Below are 25,183 nucleotides of genomic sequence, written 5' to 3'. Positions count from 1 at the left end.
TCTGTCGGCATGGCACCAAAGAAGTCAGACGAGAAATAATGGGCCAAAGCGGCGCAAACGCAACTCACCTGTCCCTGACTGATAACACTCACTCCCTTGCAACATCTCCAAACCACATTCCTCGTTGCCTAATCCTGCTCCTTTTCGTCCTCAGTATATGCACCTCGGTCATCGGGCCATCATACCGGAAGATACACAAAAAAAAGGGAAGCATAGGGCAAATTTAATGTAGAAGACACTACATTCAATGGACGGCGCACTTGATGTGATGGTGATATAACATCACATACACACTAAGGTTGAGAAAGTTGGGTCGAATGAACGTGACATGAAGCACGTATATGTCACATGTGACAGGACGCGTCTTAGATATCCGCGACGATGAGCATCATCCCGAATCCTCCGCGCTGGCAAGCTAGCGCTGATCCTACATCCATAGATGTTGCAGGTCTCGACACTAATGCATCTGTCAATGACCAGATCGATCAGATCGAACAGCTGATAACTATTAAACTTCAGGTGGTGTTAATTATGTGCTTATTACCGCTCAACACTGATAAAGTCGTTAGAACATCGACACGAATTTCTCAAAGATTCAGAATATCATGGCCACAAAGTTGCTACCAGCCGTGAAGCGATATGCTGTGAGCACAGAACCCGTTCGTGAAGCTGCAAAGGTAAGTTTGATTTGTCCTGTTTTCTCGTCGATGAAACCTACTATGTTATCTCAGTTCTGGACATCGTTTTACGAGAAAGCTGCACAAGTACATATTCCTACATATGAGGACTACTCCTCTTTACATGAACAGCAGTCAGAAGCAATATCCCAGGCCGAAAGTTCCTCTACCCGGCCCGACGCAGAGGAGTCTTCTCTGTTCAGTACCGAAGATGATACAACGCCTTCTCATCATCGCAATCGCACCTACGGTCCAAATTCTACTGCATCTGAATCCTCTTTCATGCCATCGAATGCAGTATCATCTACCCCAGCTCGTACTGGCAATGATACTATGGGTGATCAACCTTCTTGGAGTGCGTCACTAGAATCTCCACTTGTCCGGCTTGATCGCGAGCTACAAAACTTTACCATTGGGGAGGATAGCAAGACCTCAGCGGGCCAAAATTCTACCTACAACAGCTTTGCTTATGAGGAAGAAAGCACTGTCCAGCAATTTTTGGACAAGGGAAAGTCAAGGGATTATTCGCCTGGACATTCCGTTTCGCAGAGTACATCACGGCCTAATTTTCCATCCTTGCGGGTTCCGCCCAGCGCGCTCCCCACCCCTCGTGGCATCCCAGCCAGCGCAAGGGTATCTCCACTGAAAGTTAAGCCTAAGACACCCGTAGCGATCCCACAACATCTACACGCATATCTTCCTCCACGCAATCATCCAGACCCCCCACTGCCATCGCCTAGGAGGCAACGATATGAGCGCTCTCCGCACAAGCCATACCCCCCGCTGTCGTCCACCTCTAATTCGTCATTCATGCTAGATATACCATCTCTAACGAGACCATCCGATGATTCAAATAGACCATTTGATCAGTTCAACGACTCTTTCGATGACTCGGCAGAACTCATGCGTGGTCTTTCGCCACCGCGGACGGTGGCATTTCCGCGCGGACCGAGGTCTAGCGTGGGACTGGGCCTGCTACCTCCACTTGGTCGGACACCAGGCAAGGACTTACACCATGCATTGGGAAGGACACCCAGGAAGGAAGCTGCAGAGCGCATACGTCGCGACCTTCTTGGAGATGTTCAATCTGATCACAGTTCCGTCCGAAGTAGTGCTACCGTAGACCGGTGTGGTGGCTTCAAGAAATTTGGTTACTCCGTTCCAGAAGGCACAGACGATACCATGTCTACGATTCCCACCCCACCATCCATAACACGATATACCCGTCATGCTTATCTCTCTGAGCACGACAGCAAGGATACGAGCTCAAGTTATGCAAGCATAATGCGCAGGACAGGACTCATCATATCTGAATCCGCCTCTACATCAAAATCACATTCAGTCACATCTCACCAAAGTCTCGAAACAGTACGGCTTGCCCCTATTTCTCAACCACAAGCTCTCCACACTCCCGATCCATACCCCGAGCCTTTCCATTTTCAACAAGAAGAGCTCAGTACACTGCACCCAGTCGATCCTAGTCCAGACTCCGACTCTGATTCAGACTCTCTGGGCGAGTCTTCCCACCCAGGACAGCCATCGACTGCGTTCCTAATGGCCTCCGCACGCAATCAGGATCCAGACGATTCATTCGGCTCGTCGAATTCAAACCACTCCAGTGATTCGATCGGAGGGGGTTTTGGCGACGAAGGCGGTGCGGTGCATCCATTTGCACGCGCCGTGGAAGACGATGGGGATGGATTTGATGATAGTTTTGATTCTGTTGATGGTGATGGTGATGGTGATGGCTATAGCGATAGCTTGGGAATCCAGGAAGAGACTGTATTTGGTATCCCCCCTGCGCAGCGCAAGCACGGGAGAGGTCTGGTGAGCTCAGGCTTCTAGGGGAAGATCTTTTGCAAGATACGATTGGCATCGGAAGTCAGCTGGCGAAAGCAGGGAGAATTGAAGAGAGTCCGACTCCATATGGGAGGGTCTAGTTATGTCTCAATCAGAACTACAAGCTTGCTTCATACGCGTTTCATCTCGTATATAGCTAGTCCCCCAAGGCTTGGTTAGTATTGACTTGAAATTTCAAGTCCAGAGCATGTAAAGACGATTTACTCCCAAAAATCCATCGACTAAAATACAAATAGGACTCAAACCACACCTACAACTCATCTTCTTTGATGTCAACCAACTCCCGCCCCTCCTCCACCATCTCCCCCTTCGCACACCCCACCGCATTCACAACACCCGCTACCTCGGCGCGCAACACAGTCTCCGTCTTCATACTCTCCAACACCACTACTGGCTGACCCTTCTCAACGCGATCGCCGATGCTGACTTTCACTTCTACTACTAAGCTCGGCATTGGCGCACGCAAAGCACCCTTGGATGAGGTGAGAACATCCTGGCCGAGAGAGAGGAGATACGCAGGAGGTGGAATGGCTAACGTAGTCTTGGTTCCCGACGCCGAGAACACGTGTAGGCGTTCCATGGTGTTCGTTGCGCGTGACGCAGGGTGGGAAGGAGACGAGCGCTGCGACACAATTGTGATTTCTGTCGAAGCTCCGTTGAGCGTCGTACTCAATGTTGTAGGCGAAACCAGGCGAGCCGAGACACCTGTGAATGTCTTTGGTGTAGCAGAGTGAACAGCTATGTCGAAGTGACCTAGAGATATGGATTTCAAAGAAACTCGGGTGGGATCTGCAGAGGCATCATCTGGTTGGATGGAGATGGTACGCTCGTAAACATCTCCGCCAAAGCGTCTTGAAGTCAGTGTTGTCCATGGTGTGGAAAGGCCTGTAGGCTGAATCGGATGTTCTCGTAGTGCGATGAACAGTGCTGCTTGTGCCAGTAACTCGGCTGAGGGACTTTCGACAGCTGGGAAAAGGTCTTCGTAGTGCTTCTACTCATAGGATACTGTAAGATTGAACAAGAGGGTGAAATGAATAGGCATACCTTGATGAAGCCGGTTTCAACCTCTCCATTAATAAATGCGCCGTTGCCCGCGAGCATTCTCAAAAATTCAACATTTGTCGAGACACCGACTACTTTGTATTCTTCAAGCGCACGACGAAGAGCACGAAGCGCAGAGGTCCTATCGCGTCCGTGTACCACCAGCTTGGCAATCATCGGGTCATAAAATACACCAATCTGTGCGCCCTGCGTGAACCCTTGCTCTAAGCGCATCGACGGTGCCACGTGCGTTGAGGTATCAGGTGATCGCTTCACTGAGTCCAGTTCTGAGCACGAATCGTTGTGGGGGAGTGATGGGATAGGAGGGGCAAAGACATGAGTTGGTTTCGGGGTGCTAAGGTACAGTAATGGCCCAGAGTCAGGTAGAAAATCGTTCCGAGGGTTCTCGGCATATATCCGCGCCTCAAATGCATGCCCAACGAGAGGGATTTGTGCTTGCGAAAGTGGAAGAGGATTACCAGCCGCGACTTCCAGTTGCCACTCGACAAGGTCAAGGCCAGTGATCATCTCTGTGACAGGGTGCTCAACTTGTAAGCGGGTGTTCCTGAGATTTCATGAGTAGTGTGCCGCACAACTAAAAGGTACGCACATTTCCATGAAGTAGAACTTCTCTGTATCGTTGTCGAAAATGAATTCCACAGTCCCGGCACCTACGTAATTCACGGCCTTTGCAGCAGCAACCGCTTTCGCTGATAAGTCTGCACGAAGTTCGGGGCTCAAGCCAGGTGCCGGGGCCTATCAAGGATCGTCTTTTTATACACTTTTGGTATAACTTTTAAACCTACCTCCTCAATAATCTTCTGGTTTCTCCTTTGAACGGAACAGTCTCTCTCCCAAAGACTCACAGTATTCCCAAGCGTATCTGCAAATACCTGCACTTCAATATGTCTGGGACGCTCAATGTACTTCTCTACAAGTACATCTGCGTCACCGAAGCTTTTCAAGGATTCACGCTGCGCGCTAGCGAGAGCATCCTTGAACTGAGATGCAGATGAGACAACACGCATGCCCTTGCCACCACCACCATGAATGGCTTTAATCAAGACTGGGTAACCTGTGTGACATAACGCGCTTAACGGGAAGGTTTTGGGAACGGCTGGATGAAGGTGCATACCGATTTTCTCGGCTTCTGCAAATAAGAGGTCAACGTCTTGGTTCACGCCGTGATAACCTGGCACACACGGAACACCGGCGGCTGCAGAAAAGAGTTGTATATCATGTTTTCAGGAGCACTTTGTAAGATGCATCGTACCAGACATGATATTCTTAGATTCGCTGAAGAAAGCTTAGTTCTATATTGGCATCGAAAGTGCTTGAACTCACCTTTTCGAACCCATACTAACTATAGCGCTGGAGGGAGGACCAATGAAAACGATGCCCTCTTCCGCTAGTCGCTCCGCGAACTTTGCATTCTCGCTCAAGAAACCATAGCTAACAAAGATATCAGTTTGCCATACACGAACGGGGAAATAATCTATGCACCCCGGATGGACAGCCTGTAGTTGGTACAATGCAAGTTCAAAGTCAAGCTCCGTCTCACATGACAGAACTTGAGACTGAACCAACCTGAGCTCCGCTTCGATGACACACATCGATGATCTTGTCCATGCGTAACTAAGTAAACCAGCGTCAGCAGAAGACTGCTAGATCAGTGGAATTATGAACGGACATAGCTCTCAGCTGAAGGCGCAGGGCCGATGCAGTAGGCTTCATCTGCTTCCAGTACATGCAGCGAGTTGGCGTCAACTTCGCTGTATACTGCTACAGTCTTTATTCCCAGCTTCTTTGCGGTGCGGATCACGCGGCACGCAATTTCCCCCCTGAGGACAGGTTAGGCGAGTTAAGCGAGAAGGACTTGAACGCCACCTGTTTGCGATCAGTATCTTGTCAAAGTGAGGCTTCCGTTCGGATGACAAGGTATCTAGATGAAGCTAAGTGCATTTCACACAGAGGGGGAAGACCACGTACTCTGAACGGCAGTTGCAAATCTTCTCCGTGAAACAGCAGGCTGTACCAACATTCTAGGTTGTGACATAGCTCCGATCGCAGAAGCCTTCGTTTGTAATGTCCGTGCATATTTCGTGCTACTGCTCACGTCTGCGGCCAAGAAGGTCCGTGGAATGGAATAAACATGGGTGGAAGAGCGTAGGAGAGAGGAGGCTGCTGCTCGATTTGTGGGTATCATTCCGCGCGTTGCTTGAATCAGCTCTTGGACCTTGAACGCAATTTCAATTAATAAGAGAGGTCAATCATAAGTAGTCTCGGACCTAGAACTTCAATTGAAGGTCCTTCCGCGAACCAGTCACGTGGAAAGTGTACGTCTCGGCTTCATCTCAACATTTGAGCACTTCCACTGTAACTTTGCCAAGTGAGTCAGGTCTAACTGGAATCCAGCCGACTGTATCGTAATTTTTCATGCTCGTTCGACTCGTTTGTTCATCCAGAGCACATTCAAAACTTTTGCACATATTACCGAGTTCCGTGCTCTTGACCTGTGCGATGTCTCGTCGCCCAATCTCAACATCACCAACCCCTGGGCCTCAGGGCGAATCGGAACGACCACCCAAACGTCCGCGAATCGACCATCTTACGCCAGATTCCTTCAGAAATGGGATGTTTCTCGCACCAATGGTTAGATCTGGTGCTCGTACGTGCCGGTTCTGTATTTGCAGTCCGATCCAAGCTAATGCAGCTTTTAATCACAGTACCAACGCGATTAATGGCTCTCAAGTATGGCGCGACGCTTGTTTGGGGCCCTGAAATAGTAGACAAGGCTATATTACATGCAGAACGCGAGGTTGACCGTATGTGTGACCTCTTCATATTTCCACTGATCAACTGATTTTCTTCAGCTGTTACCGGTGTCATCTCATACAACGGCAAGACTCGCGCAATGTTCACGACTCATCCTCTCGAAAAACCATACCTAATATACCAAATCGGTTCCGCTGACCCCGAGCTTGCGGTGCAGGCAGCAAAAACCGTCATGCAGGATGTTTCAGGCGTTGACCTCAACTGTGGGTGTCCGAAACCCTTCAGCACACACTCTGGGATGGGCGCGGCTCTCTTGACGAATCCTGACCTTCTTTGTGGAATACTGGAGGCTCTGAGGAGGGAATTGCCAAGGGAAATCAGTGTATCGGCGAAGATCAGATTACTATCAACTCAGGAAGAGACGAAGAAGCTGGTAGAAAGGATTGCGAGGACAGGTGTGAATGCGATCACAATACACTGTCGGACGAGGAACATGAGGCCGAGAGAGCGAGCATTGGTTGAGAGGCTGAAAGAGATCGTTGAATTTGTGCAGGGGCTGGGTTTGGACGTGGCGGTAATTCAAAATGGAGATTGTACAGGAGTGGAAGATGCAAAGCGCATTAGGGACATTACCGGTGAGTTCAATTGTGGAGGTTATCCCATTTCATATATTCTTATACTCCATGCAGGCGCAGACTCGGTCATGATTGCAACTGCGGCCGAGTCAAATCCATCGTGTTTCTCCGCAACACCACTTCGAGATGTTGAATCGACACTTTCACCTTCATATTTGCGCCTCTGCAAATACTTGGATAATTACTGGGCCTCTACGAAATTTTGTGTCACCCAATTCAAGGGTACACGCTCAGAGGTGTCAAAGACGGATGCACACCAGCTGAAGTCGAGGACAGCTAAAGCCAAGGGGTATGAAGACCTCGAGGACATTGTTGGGAGCTGGACGGGCGAGGAAGAATTTAAGGAGATTTCGAGGATCGTGGAAGCACGTCCACCGCGGATATCCGTAGAGGCAGAGCAGGAAGATGTAGCAGAGGAAGATGATATACCTCCACCGTGTGTAACACCCCCCGACCGCCCCAACCCCGAACCGCCAACATCTGGCGCACCAAAAATGGGGCAGAGAATGCCTATGCCTGCAATCTTAACATGCAGCGATATGGTCTCACCTACACCCACTCCTGGTGGCATGCGTTGAGGTCTCCTTGACTTCATGTCATTCACATATCTCATATTTTTATTGGCATTGAATTAATTCATTGGTATTTCGAAGCAAGTCCCGGATACGAAGTGATATCGGAGTGAGACCAGAAGACTGCATCCGACGCGTCTTTTGGATTCTAGTAAGTAGTATGCAGCGCTGCCATCTTCCTCAGTCATCCAGATTATTCCCGAATTGCCCGCTCTACGACGCGATCCACACGTCAGATAGTTTTTAAATGCGAATGTGCATGAAGGGGTGTGCACGGCTTATGATGGTTGTGCCTGCGCTTGGCCGATACAGTTGTTTGAGAGGGCAGTGGCCGCGCTCTGGTGGAGTTGCTCGGAAGACGAGAATTATCTCGTCACATCGAGCGAGAGAGCTTGATCTCGGATGGGATAATGCGCTTGAAGGCGCGTGTTGTAGATACTTGTTAATTGGCACTGAAGATCTTCTTCAGCGCGCTCTTGCCCTGCTTCCTTTGCCCGTTGGAAGCGCCAAGCACCTGGCGGACCTCTGCATACATTGCATGCGTTTCACGTGGAGACTGTGCTTGAGTGAAGACAGTGAATAAGTTTGAAGACGCGGGCAAGGGGGCGAAGAGGGAGAAGTGAGTGTTAATGTTAAGAGTGGTGTAAGACATCTCAGAGTATTTGTTTGGAGACGAGTGTGCGATTCAGATATTTAGTTCGGAGGCTGAGGGTGCTAGTGCTGATGACTCGGATGAGTAAAGTGACGGACATCGTGCTGCTTAAGTATTTGGGTGCTGGGTACTTTGACGACGGAGAGTGTCTGGAAATCAAGAATCGAGTGTTGACCGTCTTCAAGCAAATTAGCCTTTTTAGGGAAATTTGGATTGCGGAATATATCTGGACCCATAACAATCTACAGGCAATCGATCCCGAGAGGCGAAATCCATGGAGACAGTACTAGAAGAGGAAATAAATGCTGCATTGTGCAGACAATGCCGCAAGCTATGCGAGGGAAACTATGTACAAGTGTTTGGCAACACCTTCTGAAATAAACAGGACCAAACATGTTCAGATTCAAGCGGCTGCTTCAGAATCGTTCTTGAGACTCCTTACAAACATTTCCTAATATTTTATGTTGCTCGACACGACAGTACAGTATGATTCATAAGCGTCCGTTGTTCACGGAATCACCTTAGTGATTAATGATGATCTTCGTAAGCATCGAATTGTCCGTGACTAATTTTTGCCATACTTTCTAGTAATGCTGACTCGTCATCATCGACATCACTCGCTAGCTGAAGGATCCATCAAGTGATACGAGTGTCAGTGGCGCAGACTTACGATCATCGCGATTTCAGCCTGTTGGACTCGTGAGCGCTTGAGCACCGATCTGGTTGGACCGTCAGAATTCGACAGAGCATCGCTGTGTCGCCTTTGACTATAAAAGCACACGTCCAACATCAGATACACTACTTCCGACTCATCGACCTCCCACTTACTGCCATGTCATCACAAACTCATCTTGCATTCGCGAGTACAGCCGTTGGCATCACATCTGTTATTCAGGTCCCAACACTATCTCCTGGACCCGGTGAGGTGATGGTAAAAGTGGCATTCAGCGCAGTCATACCCCTTGACACATACATGGCCGATTATGGTCGAAACATAAATGGCGAATACCCAGTCGTTCTAGGCTTCAATCTTAGTGGAATTGTAGAAGCTGTCGGCTCTGGTGTGGCCCGATCTGCAGACGGGAGACAAGGCGAGCATAAATATCTGTGCGAGACGAACGAACAACTCTGATGCCCATCTTTTTTTTCTAGGTTTGCGCATTTGCAACGACAGGATCGAAGGCGAAGGGGTTACAAGAACTTGCAATCATACAAAGCTCCACCTGCGCCCAAGGTTTGAAATAAATTAAGCTTTTAATGCCGGTGATGACCAGACTCGCAGCTCCCCGATAATTACTCGCTCGAAGCAGCTGCAACAATTCCCGACAACTTCATAACTGCATTTTACACGCTGTTCGATTGTTTGGGACTTGCTCCGCCAACGTTACCCTTCTCTGTACCACCTCCCAACGCAGAGACTCCGATCCTTGTTTATGGTGCGGGAGCTACGTCTGGTCAATACGCTGTTCAGCTGTTGGCCCTTGCTGGGTACAAGCAGGTCATTGCAACCGCGTCCCCTCGTCAGCATTCCTACCTCAAGTCTCTTGGCGCCGCCCATGTCGTAGACTACAGCGATGACGACATGTCCGAAAAGATTCTACTCGCCGCAGGCAAAAATGTCCAATTTGTTTTGGACTGCATCAGCGCAGAGGGCACGCTCAAGAGCATATCCAGTGTCATTAGCTCCGACGGTGTGGTAGCCATGCTATTGCCAGTGACGGAAGGCACCAGGCATGTTGCAGGGAAAGACGCGCAATGTGGATGGAAATTACCGGCCGACAGAAATCCCTTCCCAGATTCGGTGAAACTTGTAGGCGTGAGGACGCTGCTGTATCAACAGGTGAGTATCTTGAGACTGGTTTTGATCAAGTACCTCAATAAGTTGGCGCAGAAGAATGAGTACCTTCGTGATAACCTGATGCCGAAGATTCTCCCTCGACTGTTGGAGGAAGTCATCATTCAACCCAATCGAGTTTCGCCTATTTGATCAAGGATCACTACAAGATCGCTGCCAGGAGGCTCTTAATGTAGTGCGGAGTGGACAGGTGAAGGGAGAAAAAGTTGTTGTGAAAGTAGTATCTATGTAACTCTTTGACTGTAGTACTACGCTAATCAACGCAATTTTATCTTATCACAAGTTCTCATGGATGTGTAGCGCTTGGTCATTTTCGGGTTATCGTCACTTGTGCGGTCATATCAAAATCGAATCGATTGATGTTGGGTGCAATCCGCTTGTCAAGGTCTTTCGTTTTTCCGTGCTGGGCCTCTCCTCCTATTGTAGGACAACCGCTCTTCGTCTCCCGCAATACCCCCGCTTTTGCACTCGCTGCCAGAACAAAACGACAAATGTCTACGATCACATCTGTTTCGACGCCCAACGCGCCCTCAGCCATTGGGCCCTATTCCCAAGCTATCAAGGCTGGCGAATTCGTCTTTGTCTCGGGTTGCATCCCACTCGTACCTTCCACGATGCAGATAGTCGAAGGCGGTATCGAGGAGCAGACAAAGCAGGCTCTCACAAATCTCAAGGCTGTTCTTGAAGCCAGCTCTAGTTTAGTTGGCAAGGTCGTCAAGACTACGGTATGTTACTTTCCCACTGAGATAGTCGTCTCCGAGTTGATGATGCATTACATAGGTGTTCCTTAAAAACATGGAGCACTTTGCCACCGTCAACAAAATTTACGAGGAGTTCTTCAGCGGTTCGGAACATAAGCCGGCACGTTCAGCTGTTGAAGTTGCTCGACTTCCGAAAGATGTTTTGTTTGAGATTGAGTGTATAGCAGGTTAGTCTCTCACATGAACTCCTGTTATTTTACCAATAACGCGCCATTTATCTTCAATCAGTGGCGAACAAGTGATTCATGACTCTTTATGACGAGGAGTAGCGTGAATTGATACGTAGAAAGAAGGCTGGAATCATCATAATATCATGATCGTCGGACACACGTGCAACGGCAGAAACTCGCGCAATACACGTTTGGAAGAGCATCAGTTATGGCTAATTTAGAAAACAGGAATGGTACTTGGACGTTGCATGGCAAATCCCGTGTAATACTGCTACTGCCGGGCTCAGAGTGGACAAAGAGATCACGACATTTTATCAAGGTTGCCGGCGTTCTGACAAGTTCTGTCCCTCTGCTTTTAGATAGAAAGACCGGAATGTCACGTTTTTAATGCACTGACCTTCTAGTGGCACTAGTTTGGACGCAGGACAGCTGAGTACGGGAGGTCCTCGCACTGTTTTTGTAGCGTGGTTCGCTGTCGGAAAGAACAGTTTCGTGACTCGGACTATTGTAGAGTCTGGATAGGATCGATTATCAGAAATTGTTCATATATCTCAAGCGCCTTAGGGGATGTAGTGACCATGAATTTGACATAAGTGTACAGAGGACGACGCATGCAAGGGGCAACGATTACAGTTACAAGATACCGGGGAACAAGTTTGAGATCAATTAGAAGCAGAAACAAAACCGGCCGCTTCCGTGTTGTCCGGCGTAACAATCCGTGCGCGAGAGCCGGGATTGGGGGAAGGAGGAGGGGGAAACATAGTCTTCATCGCGTATCAGGTCATCATCATTACCGGGAGCACCTGCTGTAGCATACCGCTATACATGAATGCGTGAGATTTGGAATACGAGGAGAAAAATGAGAGGTGCGTACCAGTTTACCCGGTGCGAGAGAAACATCGGCGATAGTCGGCGATGCATGATCGTTCTGAAAGGGCCACCAGGTTGATAATCGATGTAAGCTAGATGTGAAGGGTGCGGAAGTCTTGATGGTGGAGGATTGGGTGGTAGGTGGTGCCGGTGTGGGTTGAGACTAGAAGACTGTAAGCTTAATATGTAATGATGAAAGGCCCCACTCACGTTCTCGTCTGGCTTGATGAGTGGACGAGGCAGGGGGAATGTAGCAGGGAACTGCAAGGGAACTATTCAGTCAACTGGGAAGCAAACAGGCAAAATAAACATACGTCTAGGGACTACGAGGCTCATCGGTGTGAACGGCGTCCGTACGAGAAGAGAATGAAAGGTGCTTGCGCAGAAAGCGAAAGGAAAGTATGTGGGTCCCTTGTAGGCAAGGTCGAGGGATGGGAGCCACGACAGGTGTTATCACTGGGTTACGGCGCACGGGGCGACGGGCTGCATCGGACTGTAGTAATAGAGAATGGTGTAGTGTAGATGAATGAAAAAGCAGGACCACGTACGTTGAGTAGACCAGCGCGGCGTGAACGTTCAAATTTACTGGTCTGTCAGAATATTAGCATATAAATGATAGATCTATGCGGGGAATACATACACTAGGCTGTGGTTCTTCTGCAAGTCCAATGCTAGCAAGGATGTCGACTGGAATGTCGCATATATAGATATTGCTGTCATCGTCAGACGTGTAAGCCAGTTGGCGTAAATCTGGCGAGGAGAACGAGGGTGAAAGGAGATTTAACGTCGAATGAAGCGAGGAGCTGGCGGGACTTGAAGGACCATAACTTGATGGTGTCGTCCATAGAAGAAAGCGGCGAGAAGAACACAATCAGATGAGAGTGCTAGACCCCATGATGGGACGAGTGTGTTTGAAGGGAGCTCCGACAGTCTCGAGCGTCGACGCGTCAAACTCATAGATTGTCCAGACAAAGTAGTCATCAGCCTGAGTGAATTTGAATGGGGCTACGATGGATTTGTCTTTTGTTGTCCAGAAGACCGGCATCTGCTGAATTGACACTGCGCTGTGGGGAGTAGTATATGTTTGTACATCCAATTTCTGTGCTTGGACATCCCACACTTGAAGGTACTGCCCCCAATCTGACAACACCGCTAGCTTCTTGGAGTCTTCTGAGAGTCGGAATGATAGTGTTACAGGATAACCATCATGATCACTAATGTTGAATGGACCAGCTATGAGTTCGCCAGTGTCCAAGTTCCATATCCGCGCTTTGAGATCGGTCGACGCACCCGCTAGCAGCGTGTTGTCCGAGGAAGATATCGATCCAGTTTGATCCAATCGTCTTCATCATCATGAAATGTTCTCACGATCCCCGTCTCAACCTCACTGACTTTGAGGCTCCTACGACCAGCAGTGACAACCCATCGACCATCCTTTGATACCCCCACTGCTTCTATACGATACTCGCAAACCTCACGAGCCTTCTCGATCTCCTCACCCTCCCTCAGGTTCCATCGCCGAATGGTCTTATCGTCTGATCCGCTGATCATTTGCTTGCCGTCGGGGAAAATAGGAAATGGATGAAACTTCTTTGTACTCGGGATGTCTGCCATCCGGCAAGGAAAGCACATATGATTCATGTCCCTCCAAGGTTATGACTGGTGTCAAAATCGATTTGTTTGCTGTTGCATTGGGCTGTGTTGAGCTGGAAGCCATAATAGTTGTATTCGCCATACAGGTTGGCAAGTGCGAGTATGTCGATTAATGTTCGGTGGGTTCTCCTCGTGCTCTGTAAGGCTAAGCTTGGTATTGAGTGATTTTCAACTCTCAGTCATTCGAGAGCTGACGCACAAGCTATTACCTACTATGTCAATTGTCAGGTCATCCATGCATGATGCTCATATGGGTTTTCATCTTACCAGTATGCTAGGCAAGGATGAAGCATCGATGAAGAGCAATGGTGAGCACATGGGCGTGCGTCCCACCTCTTATATTTATATCTTCCATACGGCTGTGCATCGTACAGCATGTCTTTTTTTTACTCCTTTTGACATAACGCTTAGTACTCCAACCTCCTCCCCAATCTACGTGACGTGCGCTCGAAGCTCCATATGTCATGGTGCAACAATGTGTAAACGTAAACCACCATTGCCATAAACTCGCCGACAGCCATCGAGTCATCTCATGCCAGTTGCTTCTTACGGTTAGCACGAGCAGGAGCGTCAGTACTTAGAATGTAATGGGGGAGAGAAACGGTTTCACGAAAAGGGACTTGGCCCTTCAGTACGTACGGTAGCGATGTGGAGAGGGTGTCAGGAAGACTTCAAATTGAACAAATAATTTCGTGAGTATCTTCACGCCAGTCAAATATCTGTCCAAAAAACACAAGACTACTATAGGGAAAGATAATGGTCACAGCTCGATCAAGTCTGTTTTATGACCTTTCAGTCGTGGTGGAAGACACAAAAGGTCTTAAACGGCCTAGCGGTTGCCGATCGAGTGTGCCGAAGCCATTGAACGAGATTACTTTCCACAGTTCCACAGGTGCCCACACCGACCACCTTTGCAACAATGCCAGGTCTCTAGTTGTGGATTGCGGATGTTTTTACCTATGGACCGGCTACGAGAAACTACAATAGCAAGGTGGGTTTGTCGTGGAACTGTTGGTTTGCGAGGTGTTCATTTAAATAGGGACCTGACGGTTGGCGAACGGTAGACTTATTTCCTCCTTCAAATCTCCATCTCCATCTCCAACCTTCTAAACCTCATTCGCGTTAACATGCAGACATTCAACTCAAAACGTCGATTCACCATCGATCTCAGCTACCACTGGTGAGCCGCAGACACCTGTACGTGCTTGGTTTTGGTGGTATTCGCGTCTGAATATAACAATAACCACCTCCTTCAACAGCTGGATGTCATTATAGGCTTGGGGCCTTGAAAACAGTCACCTCAAACATCCATTCACCATCGGTCTCAGCTACCACCGGTGGGCCACAGAAAACCTGTAAGTGCTTGATTTTGGAGGTGTTTTGCGTCTGAAAAATAATAAATATCTACTTCAACAGTCGGACGTGGCTATAGGCGAGGACTTTGGCCTTGAGATCGTCAGTAACAGTGTTAGCTGTCGTCAGCTGCAAACTCGTCGAAGGACAAGGCCGATATCGTTCATTCTAACAATCCGCACACAAGTCTTCCATCGCTTATTTCCCGCCTCCCGACGGAGATTCTTTCGGAAATCTTCCTTTACTGTCTGCCCGAAGACGAGGATCTGGTGTATGCATCAAAACAAGCCCCTATGCTGTTGACCAGAATATGTCGCCGATGGAGGGAGATTGCTGTGGGATTACCCAGGTTATGGTGCAAGCTGCAGGTGGATTTCTGGTATGAAGACTGGAAGACGAGAGCCTCCAGCCACGAAGACTGGCAGACGAGAGCTTTTGGCTACGACTCCTGGCTCAAGCGATCGCGAGGACGTCCCCTCTCATTAAAACTCGAGTGTGGCAATGACTGGAGCGAGCTGCAGAGCCTGCTCCAGCCATACGTTCAGCAAGTCTCCGTCTCTCTCACTTGGCTTTATATCCCACGACGGCCCCTTTAGGATCGAAGACTTCCAGGCACTCAAGGGACCTGACTGTCCGCAAATACATGTCTGGTGATTATTCACGAGCTATCAACCCCTCTCTCTCAAAATTACCGGTTAATCTGCGCACGATTAACATGAGGAACGTGTGGTTCAACCGCCAGCAATTAGATTCCTTCGCTGATTCCGGATGGGACCGTCTCACACATCTCGAGATCAGCGTAGATGGACGACACGCGGGCGCCCGCATACTCAGTCTATGTCCTAATCTCTCTTCGCTGAAGATGACTGGATTATTTAACCCGGGTCAGACTGCAGAACCAGTCAAGCACACAAACCTTCAATCCTTGGTCCTATCTTGGACCGTAATTCGGAACTTCACCGGAGATCCTGGCCTATTCCAGGTTATGACACTCCCGAAGCTGCGCATGCTTGGAGTTAGCCATAGGGGGCCGTGGCCACATGAATCTTTCATGGAATTCTTGACGCGGTCAAAATGTTCCTTGGAAAGGCTAGTTTTCGACAGTCAGGTGTGGACAACAGAAGAGGAACATGCGAATATGCTACCCTTTTTCCTTCCTTCGAAATTATTGAGATCCCGATGCAGTTTTGATGTAGATGTAAAATAGGCTATTTTCTTTTGTTTGCATAGATGTCGTTGGCTACCTATTCCATGAAATGATGATATTGGTTTTTGGACATCCCAGCATCTGCAGAAGGCACCGGTACCGTGGCTGCTCCGATTCCTGGACCAAATTTGACTTCACTGCCAGCTTCCGAGAGTCTTCCGAGAGTCGAAGTGTTTGCAGTTAGGCCAGCTCTGATATCATCTCTAATTTTGAATGGACCAGCCATGAGTTTGCCTGTGTCCAAGTTCCATATCCACGCTTTAAGATTAATCGACGCGCCTACTATATAGTGGCGTGTTGTCCGCGGAGATATCGATCCAGTTGATCCAACCATCATGAAATGTTCTCACGATCCTCGTCTCAACCTCACTGACTTTGAGCTTCCAACAACCAGCAGTGACAACTCATCGATGCATCGACCATCCCTTGATACCCCACTGCACTTATACCATTCTCGCAAACATCCCGAGCCTCCTCAATCTCCTTACCCTCCCGCAGGTTCTATCGCCGAATGGCGTTATCGTTCGATCCGCTGATCATTTGCTTGCTGTCGAGAAAATAGGATGGATGAAACATTTTTGTACTCCTTATGTTCGCCATCTGGCCAGGAAACTTTCCATGGTTCATGTCCCTCCAGGGTCATGACTAGTGTCAGAATCGATTTGTTTTCTGCTGCACCGGGCTGCGTCGACCTGGAAGCCATCACAACTGTATTTGCTAGACCGTAGGTTGGCAAGTATGTCGGTTAATAATGGATGTGTTCGGTGGGTTCTCCTCGTGCTCTGTAAGACTAGGCTTGATATTGAGTGATTTTCAATTCTCACTCATGCGAGAGCTGACGTGCTAGCTATCGCCTGCTAAGTCAATCGTCAGGCCATCCATGCATGAAGGTCATATGGGCGTTCATCTTATCAGGGTGCTAGTAAAGACGAAGAACGATGATAGGCATATGGGCGTGCGTTCCACCTCTTTATATGTATATCTTCCAGATGGCTGTGCATCGTACAGCATGTCTTTTTTTACTCCTTTTGACATAACGCTTAGTACTCCAACCTCCTCCCCAATCTACGTGACGTGCGCTCGAAGCTCCATATGTCATGGTGCAACAATGTGTAAACCGTAAACCTCCATTGCCATAAACTCGCCGACAGCCATCGAGTCATCTTATTCCAGTGACTTCTTACTGTTGGCATGAGCAGAGGCATCAGTACTAAGAATGTAGTGGGGGAGAACCGGTTGACAAAAAGGGAATTGGCCCTTCAGTACGTACAGTAGCGATGTGGAGAGGTGTCAAGGAGACTCAAATTGAACAAATAATTTCGTGAGTATCTTCACGCTTCTCAAATATGTGACCAAAAACACAAGGCTACTATAGGGAAAGATAAAGGTCACAGCTCGATCAACAAGTCTGTTCTATGACCTAAGTTGACCTTCAGTACTCAGTCGTCGTGAAGACACAAAAGGTCTTGAATTGCCTAGTGGTTGCCGATCGGGTGTGCCGAAGCCATTGAACGAGATTACTTTTCCACAGTTCCACAGGTGCCCACACCGACCACCTTTGTGACAATGCCAGGTCTCTAGTTGTGGATTGCGGATGTTTTACCTATGGACCGGCTACGAGAAACTACAATAGCAAGGTGGGTTTGTCGTGGAACTGTGGTTTGCGAGGTGTTCATTTAAATAGGGACCTGACGGTTGGCGAACGGTAGACTTATTTCCTCCTTCAAATCTCCATCTCCATCTCCAACTTCTCAACTTCATTCGCGTTAACATGCAGACATTCAACTCAAACGTCGATTCACCATCGGTTTCAGCTACCACCGGTGGGCCACGGAATCCTGTACGTGCTTGATTTTGGAGGTGTTTGCGTCTGAATATAATAAATCTCTACTTCAACAGTCGGATGTGGCTATAGGCGAGGACTTTGGCCTTGAGATCGTCAGTAACAGTGTTAGCTGTCGTCAGCTGCAACTTGTCGAAGACAAGGCCGATATCGTTCAGTCGCACACAAGTCTTCCATCGCTTATTTCCCGCCTCCCGACCGAGATTCTTTCGGAAATCTTCCTTTACTGTCTGCCCGAAGACGAGCATCTGGTGAACGCATCAAAACAGGCTCCTATGCTGTTGACCAACATATGTCGCCGATGGAGGGAGATTGCTGTGGGAATGCCCAGGTTGTGGTGCAGCCTGCAGGTGGAATTCTGGTACCCATACTGGCAGATGAGAGCCTCCGCCCACGAACGCTGGCAGGCGAGAGCTTTGGGCTACGACTCCTGGCTCAAGCGATCTGGAGGACGTCCCCTCTCATTAAAACTTGAGTGTGGCAATGACTGGAGCGAGCTGCAGAGCCTGCTCCAGCCATACGTTCAGCAAGTCTCATCTCTCTCACTTGGCTTCATATCCCACGACGGCCCCTTCATGTTAGAAGACTTCCAGTCACTTAAGGAACTTACTATCCACACATACGTGTTTGATGATTACGAACGAGCTATTAACCCCTCTCTTTCAAAATTACCGGTTAATCTGCGCACGATTAACATGAAGAACGTGTGGTTCAACCACTGGCTATTAGATTCCTTCGCTGATTCCGGATGGGACCGTCTCACACATCTGGAGATCAGCGTAGATGGACGACACGCGGGCGCCCGCATACTCAGTCTATGTCCTAATCTCTCTTCGCTGAAGATGACTGGATCATTCGACCTGGGTCAGACTGCAGAACCAGTCACGCACACCAACCTTCGATCCTTGCACATATCTTGGACCGAAATTCGGAACTTGACCGGAGATCCTGGCCCATTCCAGGTTATGACACTCCCGAGCCTTCGGGTGCTTGAAGCTAGCCATAGGGGGCCGTGGCCGCATGAACCTTTCATGGAATTCTTGACACGGTCAAAATGTACCTTGGAGAGGCTGGTTCTCCACAGTGAGGTGTGGACAACAGAAGAGGAACATGCAGAATATGCTACCCTTTTTCCTTCCTTCGAAAAGATTGATGATCCCTATGCAGTTTTCATGTAGATGGACAATAGGCGACTTTTTTTTTGCTTAAATAGATGTTGGCTACCTATTTCATGAAATGAATATTGCTTTACACCCATGCATCGGAGGATGCCTCCCTTCTGTAAACATATGTCTCCTTTCGATGACGAACTTTAAGGATGTTTGAATTCGTCATAGCCTGCCAGGTTGCTCCGATAATCATATATGTTCTACAATCCAGATCACAACACTAGTGCCATCTCATTCGAAGGCTAATATCTCGTCCTCAACATATCGTCCTCCTTTTCCATGGCACATAATCATCTAGCACGACGACCTTGAGAATGTTACTGACCCTGTAGGTTGCCGCATCGAGAGCATATATCCCGTCCATCTCGTAAAATACATGTCTGCCTTTCTGTTGTAAGACACCCGCTCTTCGTCTCCCGCAATAGCCCGCTTTTACACTCCTTGTCAGAACAGTGACAAATGTCTACGATCACATCCGTTTCGACGGCCAACGCGCCCTCAGTCATTAGGCCCTATTCCCAAGCCATCAAAGCTGGCGAATTCGTGTTTGTTTCGGGTTGTGTCTCCCTCGTATCTTCCACAATATTTGCAGGCGGTATCGAGGAGCAGACCAAGCAGGCCCTCACAAATTCAAAGCTGTTCTTGAAGCCAGCTATAGTTCAGTTGGAAAAGTTGTCAAGACTACGGTGTATCACTGTTTCATTGAGACAGTCGTCTCTGAGTCGATGATGCATTGCATAGGTGTTCCTTCAAAACATGGAGGACCTTGCCGTTGAGACTGAGTTTCTGATTGCACTAGTTTCGACGCGGAGAGTCTGGGAGGTCCCCGCACTGTCTTTTTAGTGTGAGTTCGCTGTGAAACAAACGCTCTCGTGACTCGGACTACTGTAGAGTCCGGATAGGATCGATTATCGGAGATTATATCTCAAGCACATTGGTTGGTATAGTGACCACATAAGTGTACAGAGGACGACACATCCAAGGGGCAACGATTGCAGTTACGAGATACCGGGGAACAAGTTTGAGATCAGTTAGAAACATAAACAAAACCGGCCACTTCCATGTTGTCCGGCGTTAACAATCCGTGCACGAGAGCCGGGATTGGGGGAAGGAGGAGGGGAAACATAGTCTTCATCGCGTATCAGGTCATCATCATCTCGGGGAGCACCCGCTGTAGCATACCGCTATATATGGATGGATGAGATTTGGCATACAAGAAAAATGAGGGGCGCATACCAGTTTGGCCGGCGCGAGAGGAACATCGACGATAGCCGGCGATGTATGATCTTTCTGAAAGGGCCACCAGGTTGATAGTTGATGCAAGCTAGATGCGGGAGTTGCAGAAGTTTTAATAGTAGAGGATTGGGTGGTGGGTGGTGTTGGTGTGGGTCGACACTAGAAGAATGTAAGCTCAATATGTAACGATGAAAGGTCCCCACTCACGTTCTCGTCTGTTTTTGTAAGTGGACGCGGTAGGGGAGATGTAGCTGGGAACTGCAAGCGAATCGTCGAGTTAAGTGGGAAGCAAACGGGTATAAAAACATACGTCTAAGGGATTACGAGGCTCATTGGTGCGAACCGCGTCTGTACGAGAGGAGGGAAAGAGGTTGCGTAGAAAGCGAAGGAAAGTTTGCGGGTCCCTTCTGGGCAAAGGTCTCGGTGGGCGAGGGATGGGAGACATGACAGGTACTATCACTGGTTTACGGTGCACGGGACGACGTGTTGCATCGGACTGTAATAGAGAATGGTGTAGATGTAGATGAATGAGAGAGCAGGACCACGTACGTTGAGTAAACTAGCGCGGTGTGGACGTTTCTGTAAGAACATTAGTATATAAATGATGGACGTATGCGGGAAATACATACACTGGGCTGCGGTTCTTCTGCAAGCCCAACGCTAGCAAGGATGTCGGCTGGAATGTCGCATATATGTATATTGCTGTCATATACAGACGTGTAAGCCAGCTGGCGTGAATTGGGCGAGAGAACGAGGGAGAGTATATATTTGACGTGGAATGAAGCGAGGAGCTGGCGGGATTCAAAGGCCCAGAGCTTGATGGTGTCGTCACAGGAGGAGCTGGCGAGAAGAGCACAATCAGATGAGAGTGCTAGACCATTGATTATATCAGTGTGCCCTTTGAAAGGAGCTCCGACTGTCTTGAGCGTCAACGCGTCAAACTCATAGATCGTCGTGGCGCAGTCATCTGCAACAGTGAGGTTGAATGCAGCTACGATGGATTTGTCTTTTGTTGTCCAGAATACCGGTACCGGCAAAATTGACCCCCGACCATTGTGAGTGGAAGATTTTTGTACATCCAATTTCTGTGTTTGGATGTCCCACACCTGAAAGCACTTCCCCGAATATGACAGCAACGCCAACTTCCGGGAGTCTTCCGAGAGTCGAAGTGCTGAGAGGGTAACTTCAATTTTGAATGGACCAGCCACGAGTTCGCCTGTGTCCAAGTTCCATATCCGCGCTTGACTCAGACCCCATACAGTTGACCCACCCGCGGCCAACAGCGTGCTATCCGCGGAGATATCGATGCATTGAATTTTGAACCGTTCGTCTTCATGAAATGTTCTCACGATCCCCGTCTCAACCTCACTGACTTTGAGCTTCCAATCATCTGCATCAGCAGTGACAACCCATCGACCATCCCTTGATACTCCCACTGCGGCATTCATATTGACATTGTTACAAACCTCACGAACCTCCTCGATCTCCTTACCCTCCTGCAGGTCCCATCGCCGAATGGTCTTATCGCCTGATCTGCTGATCATTTGCTTGCCATCGGGAAAATAGGAAATGCATGAAACATGTTTGAAATCTTGAGGTTCGCCATCTGGCCAGGAAACTTTCCATGGTTCATGTCCCTCCAAGGTCATGACTGGCGTCAGAATCGATTTGTTTTTTGCTGCACCGGGCTGCATCGACCTGGAAGCCATCACAGCCGTATGCGCCAGACAGGTTGGCCCGGCAAGTATATTGGTTAATGTTCGGCGAGTTCTTCTCGTGCTCTGTAAGGCTAGGCTTGGTATTGAGTGACTTTCAAGTCTAACTCCTTTGAAGTGCCGCACTTTGCCTGCTTAAGCCAGCCGTCAGTTCATCCATGCGTGATGCTCATATGGGTTTTCATCTTACCAGGATACTAGCAAGGACGAAGAGCGATGATGGGCATATAGGCGCGCGTCCCACCTCTATGTATTTATATCTTCCAGACAGCTGTGCATCATACAGCATGTCCTTTTTTACTCCCTCTCACACGAGTCAAAGCCCAGTACTCTGACCTACTTCCAAATCAACGTGACTCGCGCTCAAATTTCTCTATGGCATGGTGCAATCATGTGTGGACGTTAACCCCTGCTGCTATAAGAGACTCCCCGGCACTCATCGAGTTATCTTATATTCCAATTACTTGTCATGGTTGTCATGGGTAGGAGCGTCAGTATTAAGAATGTAGTGAAGGGGAGATGGTTGACGAAAAGAGAATATCAACATTCAGTACGTACGGTAGAGGTACCAAGGATAGTACTCGAATTGAACCAGATCGATTTTCGTGAGTACCTTCATATCTGTCAAATATCACACTGGAGCGCGTGGTGTATCCACGACTGTGGGCCTGCCGCGAGCAAGGGAAGAAGTGGTGAAGAGCACTACGCTGCGACAAAACCCGAAGGACACTGAATGGCTCGCTAAACTACAGTGCTACTCGGCTGCCACTCCGCTGCCACTCGGCTCCTACCCCCGGGGTCCCCTACTCCAACACCAAATATACAAAGGGAAAATGATGGTCACAGCTCGATCGACAAGTCTGCTCTACGACCTTCAGTTGTCGTGAAGACATAAAAGGTCTTGATTGGTCTAGTGGTACCGATCGAGTATGCTGAAGCCATTGAGCGAGATCACCCGGTTCCACAGTTCCACAGGTGCCCACACCGACCAGCTTTGCAACAATGCTAGGTCTCTAGTTGTGGATTGCGGGTGCCTTGCCTATGGACCGGCTATGAGAAACTACGATAGCAAGGTGGGTTTGTTGTGGACCTGTGGCTTTCGAGGTGTTCATATAAATAGGGACCTGACGGTTGGCGAACGGTAGACTTATTTCCTCCTTCAAATCTCCATCTCCAACATCCCAACCTCATTCGCGTTAACATGCAGACATTCAACTCAAACGTCGATTCACCATGGGTCTCAGCTGCCACTGATGAGACACGGAAACCTGTAAGTGCTTGGTTTTGGAGGTATTGCCACCTGAAGATAACAATACACATCAGCTTCAACAGCTGGACGTTATTATAGGCCATGGCTTGGACCTTGGAACAGTCACCTCGAACGTCGATTCACACAAGTCCGATATCGTTCAGTCCAAGACTTCCCACACAAGTCTTCCATCGCTTATTTCCCGCCTCCCGACTGAAATTCTTTCGGAAATCTTCCTTTACTGTCTTCCCGAAGACGAGCATCTGCTATATGCATCAAGACAGGCTCCTATGCTGTTGACCAGAATATGTCGCCGATGGAGGGAGATTGCTGTGGGATTGCCCAGGTTATGGTGCAACCTGCAGGTGGAATTCTGGTACGAAGACTGGAAGACGAGAGCCTCCAGCCACGAAGACTGGCAGACGAGAGCTTTGTGCTACGACTCCTGGCTCAAGCGATCGGGAGGACGTCCCCTCTCATTAAGACTCGAGTGTGGCAATGACTGGAGCGAACTACAGAGCCTGCTCCAGCCATACGTTCAGCAAGTCTCGTCTCTCTCACTTGGCTTTATATCCTGCCACGGCCCCTTCATGATAGAAAACTTCCAAGCACTCAAGGACCTGACCGTCCGCAAATACATGTTTGCTGATAATGCACGAGCTATCAACCGCTCTCTCACAAAATTACCGGTTAATCTGCGCACGATTAACATGAAGAACGTGTGGTTCAACCGCCGGCTATTAGATTCTATCGCTGATTCCGCATGGGCCGGTCTCACACATCTCGAGATCAGCGTGGACGGACGACACTCGGGCACCCGCATACTCCGTCTATGTCCTAATCTTTCTTCGCTGAAGATGACTGGATTATTTAACGAGAGTCAGACTGCAGAACCAGTCACGCACACCAATCTTCAATCCTTGTACCTATCTTGGACCGTAGTTCGGAACTTGACCGGGGATCCTGGCCTATTCAAGGTTATGACACTCCCAAACCTTCGGGTGCTTGAAGCTAGCCATACGGGACCGTGGCCGCATGAATCTTTCATGGAATTCTTGACGCGGTCAAAATGTACCTTGGAGAGGCTGGTTTTCGACAATTCAGTGTGGACAACAGAAGAGGAACATGCAGAATATACTACCCTTTTCCTTCCTTCGAATAATTGAAGATCCCGATGCAGTTTTCTTGTAGATGTACAATAGGCTATTTTCTTTTGTTTGCATACATGTCGTTGGGTACCTATTTCATGAAATGATGACATTGGTTTACACTTGCTTCAGTATGAGAGGGTGACTCCCTTCTGTAAATCTTTCGGTGATGAACTTAAGAAACATTTAAATTCGCCATAGCCTGCCAGGTTGATCAGATAATAGTACACGTTCAATCGCCCTCACTTGCTGTATTCCTCCTACTCGGATATCCATTGATAACACTAGTGCTATCTCATTCGAAGGCCAGCATCTCGTCCTTAACACCTCCTTCTCCATCGCACATGACGACCTTGACAGTGTTACTGACCCTGTAGGCTGCATCGAAAGCATATATCCCGTTCATCTCGTAAAATATATGTCTGCCTTCCTATTGTAACACAACCGCTCTCCGTCTCTCACAATACATCACTTTTGTACTCGCTGTCAGAACAAAACGACAAATGTCAATGTCTGCAATCACATCCGTTTCGACTCCAAACGCGCCCTCAGCCATTGGGGCCCTATTACTTAGCCATCTAGGCCGGTGAATTCGTTTTTTTTTCGGGTTACATCCCCCTCGTACCTTCCAAAATGCAGGCAGTATCGAGGAGCAGACCAAGCACTAGCAGGCCCTCACAAATCTCAATGCTGTAGCTCGAGTTCAGTTGGCAAGGTCCCCAAGACTACAGTGCGTACCTTT

At 48.7% G+C, this 25,183-nt stretch overlaps 11 protein-coding genes across 11 annotated transcripts; 7 read left to right on the top strand and 4 right to left on the bottom strand.

Moving 5' to 3' along the window:
- Positions 1 to 381: 381 nt before the first annotated feature.
- DFJ58DRAFT_717051 (uncharacterized protein) lies at positions 382 to 2,617 on the top strand (the record flags this gene model as incomplete). Its single annotated transcript, XM_041384309.1, has 4 exons — positions 382 to 519; positions 570 to 677; positions 732 to 2,499; positions 2,523 to 2,617. 4 exons carry the CDS (start codon positions 382 to 384, stop codon positions 2,615 to 2,617), a joined length of 2,109 nt encoding a protein of 702 aa, XP_041242102.1.
- A 37-nt stretch (positions 2,618 to 2,654) lies between these two features.
- Positions 2,655 to 5,675, bottom strand: DFJ58DRAFT_889980 (carbamoyl-phosphate synthase L chain, ATP binding domain-containing protein; the record flags this gene model as incomplete). The annotated part of the gene is made up of 11 exons (XM_041394727.1): positions 2,655 to 3,528; positions 3,582 to 4,143; positions 4,189 to 4,334; positions 4,385 to 4,653; positions 4,714 to 4,794; positions 4,852 to 4,874; positions 4,923 to 5,030; positions 5,140 to 5,213; positions 5,269 to 5,419; positions 5,466 to 5,530; positions 5,568 to 5,675. The coding sequence occupies 11 exons, from the start codon at positions 5,673 to 5,675 to the stop codon at positions 2,788 to 2,790; spliced, it is 2,328 nt and encodes a 775-aa protein (XP_041242101.1). The 3' UTR covers positions 2,655 to 2,787.
- A 423-nt stretch (positions 5,676 to 6,098) lies between these two features.
- On the top strand, positions 6,099 to 7,566 carry DFJ58DRAFT_717049 (uncharacterized protein; the record flags this gene model as incomplete). The annotated part of the gene is made up of 4 exons (XM_041384308.1): positions 6,099 to 6,246; positions 6,305 to 6,403; positions 6,452 to 6,988; positions 7,043 to 7,566. The coding sequence occupies 4 exons, from the start codon at positions 6,099 to 6,101 to the stop codon at positions 7,564 to 7,566; spliced, it is 1,308 nt and encodes a 435-aa protein (XP_041242100.1).
- A 27-nt stretch (positions 7,567 to 7,593) lies between these two features.
- On the bottom strand, positions 7,594 to 8,537 carry DFJ58DRAFT_685759 (uncharacterized protein). The gene has a single exon (XM_041383300.1). The coding sequence runs from the start codon at positions 8,210 to 8,212 to the stop codon at positions 8,003 to 8,005; it is 210 nt and encodes a 69-aa protein (XP_041242099.1). The 5' UTR covers positions 8,213 to 8,537; the 3' UTR covers positions 7,594 to 8,002.
- A 121-nt stretch (positions 8,538 to 8,658) lies between these two features.
- On the top strand, positions 8,659 to 10,343 carry DFJ58DRAFT_796087 (uncharacterized protein). The gene is made up of 7 exons (XM_041390563.1): positions 8,659 to 8,769; positions 8,837 to 9,273; positions 9,299 to 9,303; positions 9,365 to 9,446; positions 9,487 to 10,052; positions 10,107 to 10,163; positions 10,186 to 10,343. Exons 2-7 carry the CDS (start codon positions 9,045 to 9,047, stop codon positions 10,297 to 10,299), a joined length of 1,053 nt encoding a protein of 350 aa, XP_041242098.1. The 5' UTR covers positions 8,659 to 8,769; positions 8,837 to 9,044; the 3' UTR covers positions 10,300 to 10,343.
- Positions 10,344 to 10,558: 215 nt separating this feature from the next.
- DFJ58DRAFT_729821 (Endoribonuclease L-PSP/chorismate mutase-like protein) lies at positions 10,559 to 11,070 on the top strand (the record flags this gene model as incomplete). The annotated part of the gene is made up of 3 exons (XM_041385799.1): positions 10,559 to 10,792; positions 10,848 to 10,995; positions 11,057 to 11,070. 3 exons carry the CDS (start codon positions 10,559 to 10,561, stop codon positions 11,068 to 11,070), a joined length of 396 nt encoding a protein of 131 aa, XP_041242097.1.
- A 594-nt stretch (positions 11,071 to 11,664) lies between these two features.
- Positions 11,665 to 12,204, bottom strand: DFJ58DRAFT_842878 (uncharacterized protein; the record flags this gene model as incomplete). The annotated part of the gene is made up of 4 exons (XM_041392885.1): positions 11,665 to 11,817; positions 11,873 to 12,031; positions 12,079 to 12,140; positions 12,183 to 12,204. The coding sequence occupies 4 exons, from the start codon at positions 12,202 to 12,204 to the stop codon at positions 11,665 to 11,667; spliced, it is 396 nt and encodes a 131-aa protein (XP_041242096.1).
- Positions 12,205 to 15,167: 2,963 nt separating this feature from the next.
- Positions 15,168 to 16,238, top strand: DFJ58DRAFT_796072 (uncharacterized protein; the record flags this gene model as incomplete). The annotated part of the gene is made up of 3 exons (XM_041390562.1): positions 15,168 to 15,172; positions 15,275 to 15,428; positions 15,479 to 16,238. 3 exons carry the CDS (start codon positions 15,168 to 15,170, stop codon positions 16,079 to 16,081), a joined length of 762 nt encoding a protein of 253 aa, XP_041242095.1. The 3' UTR covers positions 16,082 to 16,238.
- Positions 16,239 to 17,380: 1,142 nt separating this feature from the next.
- DFJ58DRAFT_465771 (uncharacterized protein) lies at positions 17,381 to 19,118 on the top strand. The gene is made up of 4 exons (XM_041380515.1): positions 17,381 to 17,402; positions 17,457 to 17,718; positions 17,766 to 17,921; positions 17,981 to 19,118. The coding sequence occupies exons 3-4, from the start codon at positions 17,853 to 17,855 to the stop codon at positions 19,100 to 19,102; spliced, it is 1,191 nt and encodes a 396-aa protein (XP_041242094.1). The 5' UTR covers positions 17,381 to 17,402; positions 17,457 to 17,718; positions 17,766 to 17,852; the 3' UTR covers positions 19,103 to 19,118.
- An 875-nt stretch (positions 19,119 to 19,993) lies between these two features.
- On the bottom strand, positions 19,994 to 21,037 carry DFJ58DRAFT_914988 (uncharacterized protein). Its single transcript, XM_041395417.1, has 6 exons — positions 20,959 to 21,037; positions 20,879 to 20,908; positions 20,640 to 20,825; positions 20,537 to 20,587; positions 20,330 to 20,488; positions 19,994 to 20,277 (listed from the first exon to the last, which is right to left on the bottom strand). Exons 3-6 carry the CDS (start codon positions 20,772 to 20,774, stop codon positions 20,125 to 20,127), a joined length of 498 nt encoding a protein of 165 aa, XP_041242093.1. The 5' UTR covers positions 20,775 to 20,825; positions 20,879 to 20,908; positions 20,959 to 21,037; the 3' UTR covers positions 19,994 to 20,124.
- A 1,936-nt stretch (positions 21,038 to 22,973) lies between these two features.
- Positions 22,974 to 24,459, top strand: DFJ58DRAFT_746789 (uncharacterized protein; the record flags this gene model as incomplete). The annotated part of the gene is made up of 3 exons (XM_041387488.1): positions 22,974 to 23,117; positions 23,165 to 23,314; positions 23,368 to 24,459. The coding sequence occupies 3 exons, from the start codon at positions 22,974 to 22,976 to the stop codon at positions 24,457 to 24,459; spliced, it is 1,386 nt and encodes a 461-aa protein (XP_041242092.1).
- Between the last annotated feature and the right edge of the window lie 724 nt (positions 24,460 to 25,183).

Source organism: Suillus subalutaceus (genome assembly GCF_016647625.1).
Source record: "Suillus subalutaceus strain FC151 chromosome Unknown DFJ58scaffold_79, whole genome shotgun sequence".
Classification (NCBI taxonomy): Eukaryota; Fungi; Basidiomycota; class Agaricomycetes; order Boletales; family Suillaceae; genus Suillus; species Suillus subalutaceus.
The sequence above is the reverse complement of the archived record's forward strand: the minus strand, read 5'-3'. Positions and strand labels throughout refer to the sequence as shown.